Genomic DNA, 22,589 nt, shown 5'->3' on the forward strand with positions numbered 1-22,589 from the left:
GCAGTGGCGGCGGCCCCGCCTGAGGGACGGGACGCGGAGCCCGTTCCGCTTCCCACCCTCCGCCCCGTATCGACATCGTCTCCGCCGTCCGCCCCCCCTCCTCCGCCTCCCGCGGTGGTGAGTAAGGGAGCCTGGTGCAGGAGGTCGTTCCCGGTCGCTGGGATGTGCAGCTATGAGGCGGCCAAAGCTCCCCCATCCCCGCCCGCCATTATCCCGGCGGGCGCCTCCGAGTGACGCGTCTCCTTCTCCCCCCTCCCCCCTCACGTCAGCCCATGTCACGATAGTCGCGGTTCCCCTCGGGGGGTCAGGGAGGGAGCGAAGGCCGGGTCGGAGCCAGGGGGTGAAAATGAGCAGGGGGGTGGCTGGGGCTTGTCCGTCCCAAGGCATTCCCATGTCCATGCCCGCGAGTGAGAGGATCTCGGCTGGCAGACACTTGGTTTCGCTGTGTTGAGTCATTTTGGTTCTAGGCCGGGAGCAAAGTACCAGTAACATGCTCATAGATCCTGGTTTTCCTCATAAATAGGAATGACACCCGAGGGCAGCAGGGAAAGGTGACATGTGTCTTTCACAAACGACACCTGCAGTCACTCTGGACTGGTGGTACTAAAAGTGAAAGGGAAAAATAAATCACACCTTGTTTTATTTTCAGTGATACACGACACGGATTTCCTTCAGTGTTGGAAGGATTGGTATCTTGAAACTGTAACCGGGTGCACTTGTGACTGTGACGGTTTTTGTGCAATGCAGCTGTTGGCAAACAAATACACAGTATCTGTTCAGGAGCAATGAAATAATGATTCAGAGTTTCGTGTTTGGGTGGGTTTCTTAATACCTCTCTGCTACTTTTTTTCTTTGTTTCAGGGTAACCAGCCAAAGAAGTTATGAATATCATCTGTGGTCTAAAGCTGCCGGGCAGGAACTGTGTTTTCTCTCATTTGGTATCTTTGAGCAAGCAGGGGAAGTGCAATAACCTCTCTAGGTCTTACACAGGATGGTGCCGAACTCACATCAACAGATTTAGATGCCAAAGGCTGGATTTGAGTGGAAATACTAGAAACTGTTTTTTGACTGGAAACGCTGCCTGCCACAGAAACTTCATCAGTAAAGGACTGAAGTGTGTTTTGAATGTCCTGAGTAAAGGAGTATACAGGAATGCACACCACAGTTCGGGAAGGTTTTGCTTCGAGTCTTCTTGGCCACAGGGGGAGAAGATCACATCCCTCCAGATCTGTTCCGTAGGGGAACTCCCACATCACTGTTCTGCTTGGAACGTTCACATCATCAGGTCTCTTCGCACATCACCATCATTTCAGGCTGCACCAGTTCCTCTTTTCTGGATCATTGTTAAGCCAGCTCAGAAATTACTTGCCATCATTCTTGGCAGGTAAAAAACTGTTACTTTGCTCTCAGTGCAAGACCCCATCATGCAAAGTGTGAGTTTGTGGAGGATGGCAGGTGTGTTTATGGTATTGTTTGACTGACAGTTTGCTCAACAAGAAGGTTTTTTTCCATTTTCAGAGGTGTTAGGTGTATCTTTTGCTCTTTTCCTTCTCATTTACATGTGGTAGAGGAAGGTGAACCAACACACTGAGGGGCATCCCTTCTTCTCATGTTTGAGGGAAGAAATGGAGTGGAGTAGAAGCCAATTATCATATAACCTTCCATAAGCTGCTACATGAGATAAAACTGTAATAGAGAATACAGCGAGGGCAGACACAAATTTCTTTTTAACTATGTCCTAAGTTAACACTATTTGTATCTTACAGGAGCATAAGAAATTGGTGGAAGGCACTTCCTCCTAATAAACGGGAACTGTTTAAAGAAAGTGCAAGAAAAAATAAATGGAAGATACTCCTGGGTGTCAGTAGCTTAGGAGTTGTATTTATCATGTTTTATTTTACTCACTTGGAGGAGACACCCATCACTGGGCGTGCTCGACTGCTGGTGTTTGGGAAGGAGCATTTTAGGGAACTGTCACAGATGGAATATGAGATGGTAAGATTTTAAAGAAAAAAAGTTAAAATACTCTAGAACTGTTAATGCTTTTTTTCTTAGGTGATGAGATAACCCTATTAATGAGATGGGCAAACAAACCTTGTGGTGTCCTTGATAAGTCTTGAAGTTCACACTCAAAACCCTGCTGACCCCCCCCATCTGTTACCTTCTCCTCTTGTTCCCATCCTTTTTAAGAGTTCCCTTTCCATCAGGGGCATGTTAAAGGCCACATGACATGCATGTAACAAACATTTCTGTGTTACTGTGATTGAACAGAATTTTGTAAAAGAAATACAGAAATCTGTTAGGATCTTAGAAGAATAGGTGTATGCTGAGGTTTGTCTCAGTTTCTGAGCTGATTGCAGCATTCTTTGGCACTTGTCCTCTCTTTGAAGCTGTCACTTTGTAAGGTAGTGCTCTCTACCTGCATTCTGTTCTTTTTTTTTGTTTTGTTTATTTGATTAACTTGTTATTCTTTAATTGGCTTATTTTAAACTGCCTATTTAAACTGTCCAGAACTAGTTTCTGTAGCTTTGAGTTCTGTGTCTTGTTCTAAAGTCAGTGAAACTTGATAAACCACATCCAAATGTCACTATAGTCCTTTCTCTCAGGTATGAGTTAAGAACAGAACAAGTATAAGGATATTTTCAAAATACATATTTTGTATAAATTTGCCCACCTTACAAATTACAACAGGAATATTCAGATAGACAAAAATTACAAATTCAGATGGAAATTCAAGAGGGGATAGAAAGCTTCTCTGAATTGTGATGCCAAGCTTAACTGCGTTTAGCAAAATGCCAGATACAGGAGGCTGTAGCACCAAGTTTATACTATCTTATTTTTGATCTCTGATCAGTTTACTTTCTTTTAAGTTTATTATTCTTTTACTTGTGGGTCTGAAAACCTGAACTCTAAGGTATTGGCTTTGGCTATATGAAAGAAAAATGTATGGAAACTTAGATAAAACTGAGTTGTGTGTAGCCGCTAAATTAGTTTACTAATTAGTCATTTACTGTGTGTTTGTTCTGCATGGCAATCAGTGAATTATTTTTTTCAGTGGATGGAGGAGTTCAAAGATCAAATGTTGCCTGAGACAGATGCAAGATACCAGGTTGTGGAGAGAGTTGTTGGGCATTTGTCTGAAAGCAATAAGGACATCCCAGAGGTCTCGGCACTCAAGTGGGTGATCCACGTGGTGGATGAACCAGGTGTAAATGCTTTTGTGCTTCCAGTAAGTTGAACACAATGCAAACATTAGTAATAATATTGAAACAGCATTTTATTTATGTGTCTTCCACTTAATTTTTATTCATTTTTTGTTTACAGAATGGTCAAGTGTTTGTTTTCACTGGATTGCTCGATGCAGTTTCTGATATTCATCAGCTGTCATTTATTTTGGGACATGAAATAGCTCATGCTGTGCTGGAACATGCAGTAAGTTTTTAAAGAAAGCTGTCTAATATTCCTAAATTATTCTAATTACTTTAATTGTGATCATATTATACCAACCGAGTTTTCAATGTGACTCTATCTAATTAATGAAAAATGGAATTTGAAATGTCTAGTCTGCTACAGTAGATCCTTATTACTGGTGTAGTAGTTAATAACTGTCAGAAGGCCTGTACTGGTCCCTGTCAGCACAAAGTCTGCCAGTGGTTTTTTCCCAGCTGCACAGGTGGATTAGGGCTCACTTTTAACAGTCATTTAGAACTTGATCTGCAGATGCCTCTCTTATAGCTCAGATACAAAGAACTGGAGGTACTCAGCAACTCAGTTTTTTACTCCTATACTTGTTAATACCTACAGAAGTGGATATACTTAAAAAATTATCCTAAAACCCATAGTGTTTTTATTATAGCTACACACTCTTTTAGAATGTCAAATTCTGGAATACCTGGAGCCTGATTCTTGTGATTTTGGGTGAGCAACAGTTCACAATGTTGTTTCTTGGGCTCAGTTGAGCCAACTACCCCTTTAAACTTCTAAAAATGCATTTCTCATAATAAAAAGAACTTACCTTGTTTATGTGGAACCTGTGTCACCCAGCTGGCATAAAGAGAACTATTGCATGATCCCACTTGTAAGTGCTCAGATCAATTTGTTGCATGTCAAATAGAGCTCTGGAAAACAGAATAATTTCAGTTTATTTCTTCAGGATCTCTCAGATTCTGAAATGAAAGCAACGCAGCAGAAAACAAAAGATAAATATATTATGTCTACTGTCCCCTATTCCCATTAGGGATCCTGTCTCAGTGATGTCTGTCTCTTCTCAAATTAGTGTAAAGAATTTTTCATTCCAACTGAGGTGTTTCTTGGCCTTTTTCCTGAGGAACTCTCTGTATGTCATCCCCATTTACCTCCAGCTTTGAGTCTCTCAAATAGGGTGATGGCCAGATGTGTTTGTTCCAGTTGTATTCCACAGCTGATGTGGATTCCAGACTGAAAGTACCTTGTATCCAACTGGATTTTTTTATTTGTTCAAGCAGGGAATCTTGTGCCTTGTTCCTGTGGCTGCATAGAGAAAAACCAAATCTGTGATTTTTAAAGTGTTTCCAAATTCTGTTGTGTTCTAAAGAAATGTCAGACTGTAAGGAATGAAAATGGGACAATCTCTGTTTGCAGGCAGAGAAAGCCAGCCTGGTGCACTTCCTGGATTTTCTCTCCCTCATCTTTCTCACCATGATTTGGGCCATCTGTCCTCGGGATAGTTTGGCAGTTGTTGGCCAGTGGATTCAGAGCAAGTTGCAGGAGGTAAGATTGACATTTTCTATTATCTTTCCTGACTACCTCGGAAAGATGTTTTTAATCTTAATTTTAGTGATAATTTTGAATCTTTCACTACAGTAAATAGTATGTTTGGGGAAAAAGGTAAGAGGAGAAATATAAGCAAAAATTAATGTTTGAGTATGTTATTGAAGGAAATACATTTTTAAAAATGTGATTCTGCTGTAGTTGGTACTGATTTTCATTTGTCATCATGAAGAACTTTAGATCTCCCTACATGACATGGTTGAGCTGCACAGGCTCCAGGTACCAGCTGCCAATTAAGGCAGATGATTATCTTTTAGAAATGTAACTTGCCCTTTAAAGTTATGTATGTTAAAATGCCATGTTTTTCTTTTACCTTTTAGGAACAATTTGTGAAATTGTTCCTAAAGCAAATAAAATATGTGGAATTGTTTAGATGTATTGTTAGTGGTAAGAATGGTTTCCAAGATTAAAAATTTGAGAATCTAAATACTCCTTAAGAGTATTTAAATCATGCTGTAGTAAAACTTACTGAAATAATCTTTTCAGCCAGCATATATTCCAACAAAGTAAAATTCAGAGACTCTGTGGTGCCAATTTTCTTCCACAGTCTAATTTTCTCTCTGCCTTTGGACAGTTACTGATTCATTTATTTTTTATAAAAGTGTGTTTTTTAAAAATAAATTTTGCTTAGGTCATAAAACTTGAATCTGAATTTAGGTGAAAGAGCTCTTTGATTACTTGGACTTGATGCTTTTCCTGAGATTTCCCCCAGTTCCTCAAAAACATGAAATTAAACAGAACCAATCTGTTTTGGTAGTTCTTATGCTAATGAGAAGATATGTGGATTCTGAACATAAATTATCTCTAAAGAGCTGGGATATTTTGTACAAGTAGCTAAGAAACCAATACATTGATGAACACTGGCCAGCATTTTGAAGAGCTGAATTTGGCAAAGAACGAGTGTGAATCAATCCTGAGACTGCTCATAATTCAGACAGCAAGATTCCACTCCCTGTCAGCATCTCTTCTCCTGTCCTAGGCTAACTGCATGGATATTTGGGAATCATGGACTGGAGTTGTGCTTTAGGTTGCAGATGGAATTGGGGTTTAAGCTCATAGTCCTGGTGTGCTGTATGAAACATCTCTCCTGCTGTACAGCAATGTCCTGGGTTAAAAGGCTGATCAAACTCATCCTCAGTAATATTGAAGTGATTAATACTTGCAGACCTTTCACCCCAGATGAAAAAGATGCTGAATGGAAAATTTCATTTCTTTCAGTCACCCAGGAGTGCAGCGTCTGTTTGTTTTCTCCATTCAACATTTGCCTTTTGTGCTTCCATGAAAGTGAACCTTTCTGCAAACTTTCTCAGGATGCTTCTTTTCCTCTTCTTCCATAACTGTATTTTGCTTTTTAAAGCCTTAGCATCCCACTCTGTGGAAGGGTTATTTAAGCCACATGGCAGTACTTGCTTCTCTATCAATATTTGTTTTTCTCTTATGTCTTTAGAGTCTTAACTTTTTGACCCACTGACTATTGTGTATTTTTTATTATTGACTCTAAGTAGTTCTTAGTGATTCTTTGTAGGTGTTTGGGCATGTGAGCTCCAGTTCTACCTTTTCCCCAAAGGCTGGTGGGTTTGCTTTCCTTAATAAATAGATGATCCCAGGCTTAAAGGCAGTCAGCAGAAAAGTTTAGGGAACCACTGGAATTTTTACCTACATTTTTTTGCTACAACAAAAATCTTGGTGTCAATAAAAGAGTGAAGTGAAAAAATTCTAGTGTAAAGTTGGTATTGAGCCTTCAGTTGCTGCAAAATGGGACTGGCTGATGAGAGTGGCCATGAAAATAAGTGTAATTTGAATTGATTTCCACTAAATACAGGATCAATGAGTTACATAGAATGGAATTAAAGATTACATTAAGAAAATGAATACTGATCAAGTGCAATGTGAACAAGATAGATAAACCCCTTTTCTTATGGGAAGGTTAGAAAGACAGTTACAATGCTCCAGCTTTGTGCACATTCAAACCCAAAAACAGAGCTTTGATGTGCTCCTTTCCAGTTCATGTTTGACAGACCCTACAGCAGAACACTGGAGGCTGAGGCTGATAAAGTGGGACTTCAGTTTGCAGCAAAGGTAACCGCAATTGGTTGGTTTTATTAACAATGTTTTCAGTTTCTGTTTAAATTGAAGGGAGTTTCACACTTCATACAGAGATAAGCTGTGAATTTTTGAAGATCTGTAGATTTATGAAGTGGTGGGAAATGAAACAGTTTTTAGGGAAAGACAAAGTCATGCTGCCTGATTGCAGCTCATAAAATGGAAGTTTGTGAAGTTGCACATTAACTGCACAGTGTATTTTCTGTGTACTTTATTACTATTATTTATAACAAGGGGAATGCTAAACCATAAGTTGGTTTTAATTTTATGTAAAGATTTAAAAATTTAGGCTAAATGCAGCCATAGAAACAGTGTAACTTTGCTAAAGTAAGACAAAAATTTGGCCAGAAGCTACTCAGCATTTTTCTCAGAATTTATTTTTTCAGTTACTTTTTTTCCCTCCCTCTGGATTTTAATTCTATATTAAAGAAAATAAACTAACTTTTTGGTTTCTAGCAAAGTGCAATATAGAGCAAGGTGTCAGATAACAGTGTGAGCAGCACCATCTAGTGTTAATATTTCATAAGGAAAACTTTCTTTTCTTAATAATTATTTATGTTTCTTCAAGGAAGAGTTTTAAAATGAACTTTGATTTTGAGATTGAAACTGCGTTTTTAATTTAAAGTCATTTAAGGGAGTAATACAATCTATAAAAAACCCATAATTGCTGTGTTTGTGCTCAGTGTTTTGTGATACCAAAGATTTAGGGCCATACCAGAAAGAAATAAGCAAAGTGGCATCTCAGCATTTCTCTGCTTGTGCAGGTAATTTTTTTTTAATAATAATTTTAAGAAATAAATTCAAAGAATAAAGCACCACTACTGTATTTCTGGCAGGGGAGGGAAAGAAGTAATTTTCTTACCTTTTGACAACTTCTAGTCTTTTATTTTCTTAACAAATAAAAGTCAGTGTAAGAAATCATGTTTGTTTTTTTTCTCCTTCACTTAAATGCAAAAATAAAGGAGTCTGTTAGTGATACACAAAAGCTATTCTAAAAGTCACTGTTCCATGACTTTCTGTGGTTAAATATATACTTCTGTGGAGAGAGTCAGAAATTCTGCAGAATTACTGTTTTAATCTGTTATGGGTTACAGAGATCACCCCTGAAAAAAGCACGTAATCACTTACAGAAATGCCTTTGCAGCTCATTTTTGGAGCTATTTAAGGATGAATTATTATCGCTTACTATTTTTGACTCTAAACTTCTTCCTGTAAATTTGCCTGTATCTGTGGAGATGATTAATTTCTCCTTCTGCTGTACTTTATCTAGCAAATATAACTTATAATTCACAGCGGAGGGTTTTTTTGAAGAACAGATACATGCCAGAATTTGTGAACCTGTTTTTCTCCTGCATTGTCTAATTCAGATATAAGTTTTTTTAAGATCAGTGGAATTACACAGATGTTAAAAGGAACAGATCTAGGTGTGTCTGCATGAGTTTCTCTATTGTATTTAGCTGTTTGCAGCAGGCTTTTCCTGTCAGGTATGAGGAGGACCATCTAAACAGCCTTTAGAGACTTAACATTTTGTAATTCAGTATCTATTAGAGTGTGTATTAGCTTAAAAATGCAGTGGTGTCCACATTTCCTTTCTGTTTTCAGGCCTGTGTGGATGTCCGAGCGAGCAGCGTGTTCTGGCAGCAGATGGAATTGGCAGAAACCATCCAAGGGCAGCCCAAGATCCCAGAGTGGCTTTCCACACACCCCTCCCACGAGAACAGAGCGGAGCACTTGGACCGTCTGATCCCCCAGGTGAGCAGAGCTGCAGGGAGGGTCCTTCCCTCTTAGGAACATTTGATATTGATTCAGGAGCTACTCTGGGATTGATTCACAATCTACACTTTTAGCACTGTGCTTATCTTTCTCTTCATCCTTCCAGAAATTCTCTGCTACAAAGCTCTCAGCCTTAAAGGTTTTTTTAAATGAGAAAAATTACGATAGCACAGATAAAACGTAATTACATTCCAGGTTTGGATTTTTTTTTCTGATTTCTGATCAAAGTATAGTCTTGGCTTTTGAATGGCCTTTTGCTATAGGTGTGACAGTGTCAGGATCTCAGCCACTCTTTCTTCTTCTTTTTTCCACTTTGGAAGTCAATTTTTGAGTTGGATCCCTAAACTGTGGTGAGTTCTCTTGCTTTTGTAGCTTTGCCTGGGCTGTCAAATAGAGAGTGCTCCATCCTGCCCCCTCAGTGCTGTGACACTGAACACACCTTGAGTAGCTGAGCTTCAGAATGTCAGATCCCCAGGAGAAGATTTCCTGAGAGCACATTAGGGAGCAAATTTTACTTCACTGCAAGGAAGTTGAACTAATTCACACAATTGCCCATCAATCCGCAGCCTTTTCCCTCTGCTTTCTTTGGGATTTCCTCTCAGAGGAATCCCAACTAGAAAGCTACTGGGGGATTATCTTAGTTTGATGTGCTACTTGCTGATAGCTTAAGGACAGAGAACTTTTGAGGTTTAGTAATCTTAGTTTGTTTGCTATTTCTTTAAATGTGGGTGTTTTAACTACAGAAAAATAAAATGAATTTTTTTTGCCTAGTTTTTTTCGTTTTGAAATAGGATGTTAAAGCGCCTCAAAATGACACTGTTTTTCAGCAGCTAAACTATGTTTGGAAACACTCTTTTTTATACCAACTAGTGATTTCTTCTTCTTTTTTTTTTTTTTTAAAGTCTCAGTCACCTAAAGTCTTTCTCAGTTCCAAACTGTAAAGACAATTGAAGATGTATTGGCAGAGGGAGCACTATAATGTTGAGGTGTTTGCTGACTTCAAAGGAGAAAGAAAGGTTTTCACGAATCCTTTGATGAGGATGAATACAGTAAATATTCTAAATGGTGGCATAAATCAAAGTCAGCATTAGAGGTAGGAGGCTGGAAACTGGCTAGACTGAATATTTTAAATTAATATACACAAAGTCTGTACTTTGCAAAAGCAGGTTGTGACTTTTTTTAGATGGATTTTTAACACATTAGAGCAGCTGAATGGAAAATGATACTTGTTGTGGAGCCTTAGTTTTAGGTAGATTGAACATTAAGGGTTCAGGATTGTTTATTTACCTTATTAAGAGGTAACAAAATAAATTAGTTCTTGTGTTCTGTTAAATAACTGAGCAACTGTGTATGCTGTTATTTCTGCCTTATCTCTCATAGTTTAGCAGGTGGAGCAACTTCATCTTTTTATAGGTACTCTCTCTTCCAAGAGCAAGGGAGGCTGGGAAGTTTTCTTCCAAAAGATAATCGAGGGGGACATGTTTTTGTCTGCCTTTTACCTTAAACATTCTTTGGAGTAGGATGAGAAAAAAGACTTCCTGTCTTTAACAGGTTGACTAAGTAAGTGAGGTTGGCACTACAAATGTGGAATAAAGATGAAAGGAAGTGTGTAGAGGTGTTGTTGGAGGCTTCTTGTCTGAGGCATTGACTCCCTTCATCTGGGAGCTGCTGCCTGGAGGCTGCACCTCAGGCATTTAGAGGGAATCCCAGGGCATTATTGTTGTTCAATATCAGCATCTTTTTGTTCAGTTGTTCACATGCTTAAAGCTTTTTAGAACAGTATGTTTACCATGTGTTAATAGCCATTAGATATTCAGAGCCCAGGGAGAGAAGCCAGATTTCAAAAAAGGCCTTTTAATCTCTAGTATCATTCTGTGAGGAAATTGGTACTTCTGAAGACTCAGTATCAGATCCATGGTGAGCATTGTTGTGTTCATGTGCTGCTGGTTTTGAAGCTGAACTGGTTTTGGGGACAATACAATATCTATTATTAGACCAACTACTGTAGCTGGGACAAACAGGGACAAGTTTTTGGACCTCTGAGGCCACACTGATCTTTTTCTACAGACTTTTAAGCAAGTTCACAATAAAATGTGACCATGTAAAGTGAGAGTTTTTCTTCAGGTAAGGAAATGTCACATCTCAGTGAGCTGACTGAACAGTCCCAGGAAATGTAAATTAAAGCAGGAGCATCACAGGGATTCTCTTTATATGTAATTAGAAGACAGGGAACAAATCAAATGATGGTTGAAGAACTTGCATCTGGTTTTGTGAGCAAGTTGGAACCTACAGCCAAGCTGAGGAATGGGTAAATAGTGAGCTATGAGCAGTTACAGAGTGGTGCTGTCCTGGAAATGAAATAAAGCAAATGAAAAAGATTTACCATGTTTTTAAAGCAGTTCCCCCTCAGGGAGAGCTTTGGATTTTAAACTAGGAAAACAGAGTATACTCTTAAATAGGAAACTGAAATCTCTTAGAATTCCTGCGTGGAAGGGGGTGAGATACTCGATGAAGGCCTGTGCATTTGATTTCCAGAAAGAGAAATCTTAAAATGATTTTGTGATAGTGGGGAGGGTGCTTAGTGTTGCTCTGGAGAGAAAAATCACGGAAGTGTAGTGCCAGAGAGAAGTTACTGGATAACAGCACACTGAATAAAGCAGAAGGTTATCTACTGAGCCTTTCCAGTGACACAAAAATTCATCTTGACATGACATTTGATTTTTTTTTTGGCATCGTGTTGTTGGCTCAGATTCCATTTTTGATTCCCTGTAACTCACATTTCCCACTCTTCCATGTAAAAATGCATGGTGAGATCATTTAGAGACTAATATTAAGTTGGGATACATCAACTCCACTGCTTGTCTTGTTTGTTAGGTCAATTAACTTGTCAAAGAAAATGTAATTAATTTACTCTGGCAACACCTGTTCTTGTCAAATCCACCCTGGCTGTTTGTTACTTCTATTATTTTTTTGTGTAGCTTTTGATTATTGATCAATCTGCTGCCTTGTGGATATGGAAGATATGTTTATTTTGCTTTCTTTTCAAAAATGGGTTGGTATATTTGCCCTTTGCTTATGATATGGAGATTACTTCAGATAGTTCTAGTACTAGAATATGTTAATTAAGCCCTATCAATGTGAAAACAAGAATAAAAACCACTGAGCTGCATTTCTATCCTCCCCATAAAATTGTTAAATATTTTGTCACAATTTTTCCTTTCTGTGCCAACGGCAGTGAAAGATTGGAAGTATTAGCATTATATATAAGCTGCTTTTCTTCTGTATCAAGTAAAGTCTATCAATTCTTTTAATCATCTTTTTACTGCTATTTCATTAATACCGTAAGGGCTCAAGATGCAGCAGGTAGCCTGGTGTCTGTGAGTGTGAAGGATTAATGCTGGGAACTAACAATTCCTTATTTCTGTATTTGTCTCCTGGTAGGCTTTACATGAAAGTGATGGGATGAGGCAGATATCCCTAATTCTTACGCTTTCCCTGCTCCCAGCACATTGTAGGAGATGACTGTGATTGTATTGATAAGAAAACCAGCTTCACCTGTGATGCTTTACAAGCAATAGTTTGGATATTTGATCTGGGATCTCCTGAAGCAGTGAGCAGGCAGGGGGTCTTTATTCTGAGCAGCAGTGCTGTGCTCTTGAGGTTAACCTGGGAAGAACAGCATTAAAATCCTCTCTCTTCCCAGGTGAACCTTCATACTCACTCCAGCTAGTTAACCTTGGCTCATTCTGTCTCATTTACTGAGAAAGCTCTTCAGTAAAAACAGTCAATAAAACATGTTCTTATTATAATATCAATATGCATGTGCTTCACTGGGAATGTACTCTGGTTACCCAGACTGTCAAAACCCAATCTACTTGAGCAATATTAAATTACCAGATTTGAAGTTACCAGGGATTTTGGAAATGCAGACAGCTGACCATGTTGGGCTGATTTATCTTTCAGGAGGAATGATGTTTTAAGCTCCTCAGCCTGTAATTGGCATCTTAATGATGTAAAAATGTTAACTCTAAAGTGCTGTTTTTCACCTTTGCTGTTGTGACTTTACTATTTTAGGTAAGTGAAGCCATGGAAATAGGCCAGGCACTGACTGTATAGCCAGGAAAACACAGAGATACAAAATTGCCAAATTAGCTTAAAAGAGGATTAGTTTGTTCTTTCCAGGATGCAGCCTAAATCTTTGTATTTCCATTTGCCTTGAATAACACTGCTTGACATTGATGCAGTCTTGCAGCAGCTTATGTTCTAGGAGAGAACAAGAGAAAACTCTTGGTTTGTCATAAATGTCAGTTTAGAAATTAATTGGTCACTGAAGCAGAAGAGTGTTCACAGTATGGTTATATTTGGTGACTATGTAGAAGATCATGCTGTAGAAAAATGAGCTGTGAAAGCTTTATTCATATTTTTTAAAAGTTAGACAAGAGCAATATTTCATGCCTAATCCAGACGTGTATCCAGTAATTTAAATGTTCCATTTCACCAAGAAATGGCTGGAGAGACTCTTGCTACATTCCTGGAATGTGTCTTTTTCCAAAACCAGTTGTTAAATTTAAAATATATTTGGTTCTAGGCATTTACAGCAAACTCTATCAGTTTACTGTAGTAAAGTTAGGGAGAAATATATTTTGGAACCTCTTTATCCAAAGAAATGAGTTAAGAAGCTCTGCTCTTCTATTCTAAAATCTGCTGTAGTAAGATGTTTCCAGTGTCTCCTGTGGAAGAACAGCAGAGTGTTTCAAAACGATGGGCAAGTGCTTATGCATACCTGTGCTGGAATATTTGATTTGTTACCTCAGCCAAAGCTGGTGATTATAGAACAGATGAAAAATTTCTGCTCTGTTCAAAGTACAATTCTAGGAGTGCTGTGTAAACTGTTACTTTCTTCCTCCTCTTTAACCCATCTGGAAGGAATGACTTGACCCACATTTTCTGCTGCCAGTCCTGAGTCCTGGCCGGGATGCACCTGGATACAACTCAGGCCAGGTCTGGCCATTACTTTTCAAGAATCCATGATTATAAAGTGAAGTGGAATAAAATGTACATTTGAACTTGTTTTCCCATGAAAGGATTAAAACCAAAGCAGGATGTAAATCTGCTCATAGTTTTATGCTGTTAATTGAGGCCAAGATACAGGTCTGTGTGCAACCCCTGCCTCAGTTAGTTATGTGCCACACACACCAGGAGCTGCCTGTTTGTTGGTCTAATTAAGGCATGTTCACTTTGTTACAATAACACCAACTTCAGCATCCTTTAAACCAGCTGACTTTTTACAAGTTGATACCAATTTCTCCATGGTGCCTTTGAGACATGAGATTCATCCATTGTCACACCTTCATTCCCCACAGCACAGGATGATCTGGGGGGAATGTGCCTGTGCTAATGAATTTTGTCTCTCTGGGGAATTCTTTGGCTCCCTCGTGCCCCTGCTTTCTCATCTGTAAAATGGAAGCAATGGCACTTACTCAGTGAGCTTAAAGTTTGGTCTTTTAGTACTAATCTTTTTATTCAGGTAAATTTTTACATTCCAGAGACATTATTCTCTCCTGATACTTGGAAGCTGTGTATCCAAATAGTTCTTGGAGATGAGATCACTTGTGTCACTGGACCTTAACTATACTGTTGAACTATCTCTGTGCCAAACACTTGAATGTCCATTATGTTCTTGGAGATTTTTCCCTCCTTTTTTGAGTCAGACACCTATATATAGTTACATCAATAATAGAACATACCTGATGAAGTAAATAATTCAGAGACCTTTTTTTCCTGATGCAGTCATTTTCATTTACATGGAAATATAAACATAAAAATTTTAAGCTGAGAAGCAATAATAGCTATGGGCTAGATACACCCTCACTTAATTAGGTGGATTTCCTGCTGGGATTTTTCTTCTTTCTGAAGCATTTTAGAACATGGATTGATTCAACATTTTTCTTCAAAGTAACCTGAAAGGGTTACACAAAGTTCAATTTACCTGTGAATGTAAATTAAAAGGTAAAAGGTACTGATGTGCACAAGTATCACACAAAACAGTTAGAGAGCTTCCTATCTATTAATGCTGTGCCCTTTTACAGTATCCATCCCTGGAGACACTGTGAGAAAATCATTTCATTCTTCATTCTTCATTTTCCCCATTGTTTTACCACGTTGCTACATTTCTTCACAGGAGTTCTTGGTTTCTGTTGGAAGGTTGTTCAGTAATAACTCAGGCTCAGCATTACTCACTAAGCTTTATGTGCAAATGCAAACCTTGTGGAAAGCCAAGTCACTGACAAACCTTTTTTGTTTTTCCTGTTTAAATGAGCTTGATTTGTTTTCCTATGTGTTCACAGGCTCTTAAAATAAGAGAGAGCTGCAATTGCCCATCTCTTTCTGGACCAGATCCTCGCCTTATTTTCAAACTTAACATGCAACATCTCCTGGAATCGTCTAAAGATCGAGAAGCCCCAAATTCTACAAAGCAAGATCCCTCAAAGCCAAAACCAGACTTTGCTCACACTCAAAAAGTGGAAGATATGCCTGTAACTTTTGCAGTTAAACCTACAAACTAATGACAATGATTTTCCCTTTTTATGGAACTGGTGGTCCCTGAAGGTCTTTCTTATAACATAAATTTGTCTTTTAACCATAAAGGAGATGTAGCCACTCAGATTCTCCATTCTTTTTATGTGATCCCTCACTCAAAGCAATAAGGAACCATGCCCACACAAGAAGAGCAGTGTGTTGGAGCAGAAAGTTTCTTATTCATTAAGAGTTACTAAAATAAATCACTTCTCAGGGGAAAGATAATCTCATACAATCCAGTGACACAGTGTAATTTTCAGCTTTATCAGGCTCACCTTGATCAGAGGACAGATGAGCCAGAAGCGTCCCTAAAGCAGAGGGAAAAGTACAATTTTCATCACTTAAGTTGTCTGGTTTATCTTGCCATAATTTGGGTTAGATCTACTCAGCTTCATTTGAGAAATAATGAGGAGAGCTCACTGCCTGCTCCACATACAGGCTGTTTAAAAATATTAAGCTGAGAAGTGATAATAGCTGTGGGCTAGATACACCCCCACTTAATTAGGTGGATTTACTGCTGGGATTTTTCTTCTTTCTGAGGCATTTTAGAATGTGGATTGATTCAACATTTTTCTTCAAAGTAACCTGAAAGGATTGCACCAAGTTCAGTTTAAAAAAAAAAGAAGTTAAATAATTTTCAGGGGAGTCTTTCTTTTGAAAGAAGCACTGAAAGAACCACAGTTTGTAGCAATAGGATGCTTTGCAAGGATGGCTGTTGTCTTTTTTTAAATGATCAGGGTGCCTCATCAAAGAGCAGTTTTGCTGCAAGAACATTTAATTTGGACATATCCATTTGGATAGAAACGATTGCTGATGTGGAATATATTATGTAGTAAGACAACTATAAGATTTTTTGACTGCACAGCTTTTGAAGCTGTATCTTGTAAAAGGTGACTTCTCTTCAGGAAGCTGGCATCTAATGCTGAGCATCCCTCCCTCCCCAGTCCCCCTGAAGCCACACTTTTTATGCCCTGGAGGCCAATATGCACAGTGTAGGTAAAGCTCTGCCTTTCAGGATGGGCCACTGTAACCCAGAGTGGTCACCTCTGTTTGAGCTGTTTGAGCTGTTCTTGCTTTGGTGAAAATACTGAAATGTCCAGCTTCTAGGAAGGTGTAGAAAGAGGTGGCAGTGAATGAAAATAAAAAAGGGAAATGCTGTTCCTCCAGTTCTTAAGATCTATTACTTACTTGGATCAAAACTTGTTACTTACTTGGATCAAAACAAAATCTCATTCATATATGGTAGGGTCTTACATGAAGGAAACATTAAAAATATTTTCCAGTGTATCCTATTTTGAAACATTCTTTTTCTGTATGGAGAAGGGAAGACTTTATTATATTTCTTCAATTAAATCAGAATGCAAGCTTTTAAAAAGGAACACCCCCCCCGTTCAGTGCTATCAGTGAATATAGTTGGGACAACAGATTGTGAAAGAAGTAATTCTTTCTCTAACTTCAGTCCACGAAGCTGGGTCCTCTGAGAAACACCAGCAGCTCCCTTATCTCTATTCAGAGGTAAGTTGATGTCTCTGTAATGTTGATGATTCTAGGGCTGATTGTATAGGTTTAGATTGGCTGCATATTGCTTACAAGCTGGTTTTAAATCTCTGCTCAGCACTGCTGGCAGGAGGCAGAAGGTCCAGCCTGACCATTATTCATCCATCCATTTTTATTCTTCGTGACAGGACTTTTTGTAGCAGACGTTCAGTGATGTGTTGCAGCATTTGGACGTTGTCACCTGAAGGTAAACAGAAAAACACACCATTTAGATTTCCCTGTGGACCTCAGAGTTTATCCTGCAGCACCAAAACCCCAACGCTGCTGCCTCTCTCTCGCTCCAGTGTCAGAGCTTGTTTTGTTATCCAGGGCTCCTGCTTGACATGCAACTGGATGCTTGTGTCTGTTAGGAATGAGAACATACAAGAGTTTTACAGTGTTCAAGATGAAGTATGAAACTACACAAATTTAATATTTCTCCTCTCTGCTTTAAGTGACTGAAGTACAGCAGTGGAATGCTTGAGATACAGAGAGAAATTTTAAAAAATTTGGAAGTAGATAGTCTTGTAACCACAATCATGGTGATGTGAGCGAAAAGGTTCCAAGGGAAGGGTAATTTCTTATACTAGACTGCCAAAAGGATTATGTACTTTTTCAAATTATAGTGGTCTAATAAAACATATTTCTCTCCTTACAAACACACACACACGAGTTAGGCCTCTAAACTAGAACACTCTAGTTTTAAATACAGTTTAAATGGTTTTAAAAGTATAATTTGAAATCCAGTATGGGATTTTGAAAATGTCAGGTTTTACTTTACATTCTGAACTTTCCTTAATACTTTTCTCAAGTGCTTTTGAAGGGTTTATTCTTCCTGCTTCTCTCATGTCCAACACAGAAAATGCCTTAAATTCATCTGCCTCTTGGAGGACACTTTGTTTAAAATTCTTACTGAATATTTTATTGCATCTGCCTATATTGCTAAAGTATTTTCTTTCTTGAACAGAGAAATTACAAAAATATTGCTTTCCAAAGGTTTGGGAAGTCATAGTAAAAATTGCACTCTTAAATGATAATTTTGTGTGTGCGTATATAATTATGTAATATGTTAATATATAAACTATAATCTATTATCAGATTATTAATCATAAAAATTATACTTTCAAAATATATCCCTTAGGAAAATGCTCTGGTTGCAAGCTTCTGATGATCTGTAGAAACTTTTCATTACAGTTGTGTAACTTAGGATGTCACAGGGAAAGTAGATCTAGAAGTGCTGTTGAAGGAACTCAGTACTTGTAAGTCACATGTCATAAAAGAGGGAGAACAGTGGCTAAAGTGGAAAAAGGTAAGAAAGACCAGTAAAAATGCATCTGCATTTCCAGCTCCAGTTCTTGGTGCTGTACTTTCCAGCTTCCTGCTGAAAGAGTAAATATATGGTACAAATTCCACTCAATCTCTTGGTTGCTGTAGTGGAGTGTTGAGAGATTTTGTAAGCTGGGAACGTGCATTCAAGGCAGTCCTGCAATAAAAATGGCTCCTTATAACTTTTGGTTTGTCATGTTTACTCTTTTTTTCTTGTTTTGTTTTTTTCTTTATTTTTTTTAAACTTGAAATACCTGAGTGCCAGGAAAGCAAAGCAAACAGCTGTTAGAATGCTCTTTGTTCTTGAATTCTGTTTGTAGTCACTAAGAGAGAACAATCCTGCAAGCCTGATGCTTTTTTCATATATTTATGTAGGCTGCCACAGCTTTTCTTTCGGTCTGGTGTTTGTATCTCAATACCCCTGGTTGAAAAACTATTTTCAATGTATTAGTCTGTGTAAGCTGTTTTACAGCCATCCACATTCTCTCTGCTGAAAGTCCTCGTTGTTTTCCAGATCTTGGGAGTATTTGGTGGGGGAGCAGGATGATCACAAAGTGTGGTTGGTGGTAGAGGTGGCAACATAAGACTTTCCTGTCACAGTATAGCATGTTTTCTTTAAGTTCTCAATCCATATTGCAGAGTATGGGTTAAACACCTCCAGGAAGGACTGATATTAAAAACTTGCATTTCTAGATCACTTGAAGCACCTCATAAATACTATTATTTCCATAATACCTCTGTAGGTGATCCTTGTAACAGGCTCAGTGAGATTTTAGTTTTAGCAGAGCTCAGCAGAAGTCCGTGAAAAAATCTTGTGAAAAAATCGTTCCTTAGCTTACTTACACTGTAATGTCTGTGTGTGCCTGACAGAGTCCTCACAGCAAATTGAACTGATGGGCCTTCAGTGATTGCTACAATTTGTCTCCTTTCTATGTGTATCTGCAGAGGTTGGATGTACCTGTTTATGACTAAGATACAGTTTTTTGTTCTTGATGTGGTTATTTCTTTACTTTCTCTTAGGTACGAACCCGTTGTTGTTTGCTCACTGCCTATCATTAAGGAGCTGATGCCTCAATCTGTTGATGTGGTGGCGATTTAGTCTCTAAAAAAGTTTAGTCTTGAATTCGTGGTTGCACTGCAAAACCGGGGTTTGCTGGGTATCTGTGGTCTCGTCAGCTAAAGAGAAAGCCAATAAAAGTTGGCTGCTGTTCTTCCTTTCCCGTGCCCCAGCCCCACCTTTTCCTTGTGCTGCAGGCTGAAGCAGCAAGGGCTGCTGAGAGAGGGATCAGGATAAGCAGGAAGGGCTCTGAACTGAGCCGAGGCTGGAATGTTGTGCCTGTGATAACTTTATTGCTGGGGTTGACAATTGTTGGCAGGTCTGTATAGAGAACTGACTGAGTGTCTCTGGTGTCGCTGCTGCTGCCTACACATATTGCAGCCATCCAGTAAATGTGCTGTTTGATCTCCTGGAGCCTGGGGCCATGTGCCAAACACAGGCCTAGCAGATATTCCTGGCTCTGCTGTTCTGGCTGTGCTGGTTCAAGGCTGCTGCTCCTGGTACGAGCCGAGGGCTCTTGCCCTGATTTATGAACGGATGCAGAGAATTGTTATCTCCAGCACATAAATTCATTATAACTATTAAGCTGAGGTGAAATTGAACCTGTTGACCTGGAAGTGAATGGCTCCATAACATTTCATTAATCCTTTGAGATGTTTAATTCCTGCTAATTTGATATTTCAGATACGATCTCCTCCACAGATATAATGGCTTAATTAGTATACATTACATGATGTCTCATCACACTGCAGCGTGTACAGTATTTATCCACTAAAAAGTAATTCAGTAGAACTCAATTATAATACATTGACTAGAGCATAAAAGTTGAAAAGGATATGTGCAGTAGTTATTATATTTTAAGCATAAACATTTTTCAAGCAGCCTTCTGTTTGTTGATATCGATCACCTTCTAAAAATGATGCTCCTAAACCTTTTGTTACAGCTTACTATAATATTTCCATTTAAAATGGGATTCTGACAATATTGGATTAATTAACAACCATGACCAACATTTGGTGGGACAACAGTTGACAGAAATCTGATGTGTAACTTAGTCACCTGTATAATATCCTTAATGCTGTCTTTCATATTGTTGGAGACCAGCAAAACAGATGTGAAAATGGAGTTTGAAGAACAACTTTCTATTTTCTATGGTTGTCTTCTATATCTTAATTTGATAAAACCACTGTTGGCTGACAGCACTCTTTAGTGGTATCTGCCAAAGAAATTTATTTTGTGGCATTCAGCCTACAAATCATTTTACTGAAGTCACCTGTTTCAGAGCACACGGTTTCATGAGGCAATTCAGAACAGTGGTGCAAGTTGGGACTGCAGGGAACAGGCAAAGAGAAAAGTAATAGGTCTTTGGAACCTGGTCATTTTGCTGCTGCCTTCCTGTGGGAAGTCAGTGGAGGCACAGATGTGAAGAAACTCTGATAGCTCATCAGTTCATTTAGCAAGCGGAAATTAAAATTTTGCTTGTGGCATGTGCTGTATGATCTGACCAGTGAACTTTTTCCTTCAGCCTGCAGTCCCATGTGGATTTTCATGGGAAAAATACCTGTTAGAACTGTACTGGGACATTTTGTAGACAGCCTTGTGGCCGTTCAGTCTTTTGTTTGTAGTGTCAGGTACAAAGACTTTTTCAAAGCGAGTTCCATCAAAATGGTACAGCCTGTTCTCGTGAGATGTCGTGGCCTCTGCTCTCCAGTTTTTCTTAGGTTCTTATTATGCCTTCCCTATACAATCCAATGTAGAAAATTCACCAGGTGCCACAGAAATTGGGTGAGCAAACCAACAGTTCAGCATCAAGTCAGTGAGAAAAAAGGGTGTGACATGATCCATGGGTAAGCAACAGAAACTACTGAAGACCTGATAATAGGGAGCTCTGAAGTTCTTGTGCCAGTTTTATTGCAGGTTCTTCACAGCCTCAAATACCACTTCAGATCTTTTCAAATGGTGGTTGAGATCAACACAGGAGGCCACAAAAGATGCAAAAATCTGCTGGAAAAGTGGTACTTCTCAACTCCTTTGCTGCCTCTTTTCTAGAATTGCATTTGGGTGTTTGACTCAATTGTCAAATAAAATATTTCCCCCAAAGTGTTAAAGGATGTTTTTTTCATTTGGGTGTTGAAGTTGGTTTTGTTTTGTCAGGTCAGTGTGTACAGGATAGTACCCAAATTTAGATGACTCCTGCCCCAACCCAGCCGTTTCCCCTCCGATGACTCTGCAATCTAAGGCTTGAGTTAATTAAATTGATCTCTTTTTCCTTTCTACCAACATTGATCTATATTGTATATTTCGACTCTGGAGAATCAGAGCTCCTTACTCCTTCCTGGGATACGTTGTCAGATTTATTCCATACGTATCTGGAATAAGTAATGAAGGAGTAAATGCTGCGGGAAAAGCGCAGTGTGACTTTTCAGTCACCAGGTGGCAGCTGGGCTGCCCGAGCCGGGCCTCAAACCCACGGATTCTACACCTGCCTTTTCAGCCCGGATTCCGTAAATTATCCAGGCGATTTTCCCTCTCGGTGTTAACGTCAGTGAGTCCTCCTCGAAGTAAACTCGAAACATCATCCCTGTGAGCCAGTGAATCTCTTGTGGTTCTGCTGAAGGCTTTCAGTTCTTTATCCAGATATCAGACAGCAGCTTTCTGTGAAGTTGTCTGACAAGCCTTACTTTCCTTTAGCAGAAATGATCAGAAAGGAGTGACTGAGGGAAAAACTGTACATGGAAAAATTAACTATGTACCCTTGGATTTACACTTGAAGTAGCCAGTTTTGAGCCCCTGTTGCAAGTCTGGTCTGCTTTCATCCAACTGCAGTGTAACAAATGAAGACAGAACGTTTTATTTTGGTGCTGATAACATCCTTCTCTCTGTCTAATGATTAAAGCAGGAGCTGTGCTCTGAGGAGATAAAAGATATGTTTCCACCAGTGTTTCTGATATCTTAAGCCTGGTTTTTTTCTTCCTCCACAGCCTCTCAGCCAGAGTGAGGCTTCTCCATGAGGGAGAGAGAGCCAGGAGCTGAGGTGACCACAGTACTGACTGGTCACCTCACAGCAGGGTGAGCAGCACAGGGTTGGTGGTGGGATTGGATCCCATTGACAGTCCAGTATCATCAGACAAATTCCAGGAGACAGAGCGGGAGGCCCAGCCGATGTGTCAGGATCAGCAGGGACAGGGCTCCAGCAAAGCTCACCAAGGCCTGGGGCTGAGCTGAAAGGGAGCCCTGGCTGGTGGGTACGTGTGCAGAGGCCCTGCCAAGGCTGACCAGGGCATTAAGGCCTGCTGGTGAATTTGGCCACCATGAGAGCCATCCTGGGATAGGAAAGCCTGTTCCACTGTGTAATGTGAGAGTGGACTAATGGTAAAGTTCCCAGCTAAGGAATGGAGACTCCAGG

At 39.3% G+C, this 22,589-nt stretch overlaps 1 protein-coding gene across 3 annotated transcripts; it reads left to right on the plus strand.

Moving 5' to 3' along the window:
* The first annotated feature begins 5 nt into the window (after positions 1-5).
* On the plus strand, positions 6-18,312 carry OMA1 (OMA1 zinc metallopeptidase). Of its 3 annotated transcripts, XR_003536775.1 has the most exons (10): positions 6-117; positions 862-1,384; positions 1,767-1,995; positions 3,056-3,229; positions 3,325-3,432; positions 4,621-4,749; positions 6,814-6,888; positions 8,515-8,664; positions 15,033-16,779; positions 16,950-18,312. XR_003536775.1 is itself a non-coding variant. In XM_027698957.1 (9 exons), the coding sequence occupies exons 2-9, from the start codon at positions 882-884 to the stop codon at positions 15,249-15,251; spliced, it is 1,587 nt and encodes a 528-aa protein (XP_027554758.1). In that variant the 5' UTR covers positions 6-117; positions 862-881; the 3' UTR covers positions 15,252-18,312. The 3 variants fall into 3 exon arrangements, 2 of the variants coding, with proteins under 2 accessions (XP_027554758.1, XP_027554759.1); XM_027698957.1 differs by having other exon boundaries at positions 15,033-18,312; XM_027698958.1 differs by lacking the exon at positions 6-117 and adding an exon at positions 290-403 and having other exon boundaries at positions 15,033-18,312.
* The last annotated feature ends 4,277 nt before the right edge of the window (positions 18,313-22,589 follow it).

This window comes from Neopelma chrysocephalum, unplaced genomic scaffold (genome assembly GCF_003984885.1).
Source record: "Neopelma chrysocephalum unplaced genomic scaffold, ASM398488v2 Primary Assembly neopelma1_135, whole genome shotgun sequence".
Classification (NCBI taxonomy): domain Eukaryota; kingdom Metazoa; phylum Chordata; class Aves; order Passeriformes; family Pipridae; genus Neopelma; species Neopelma chrysocephalum.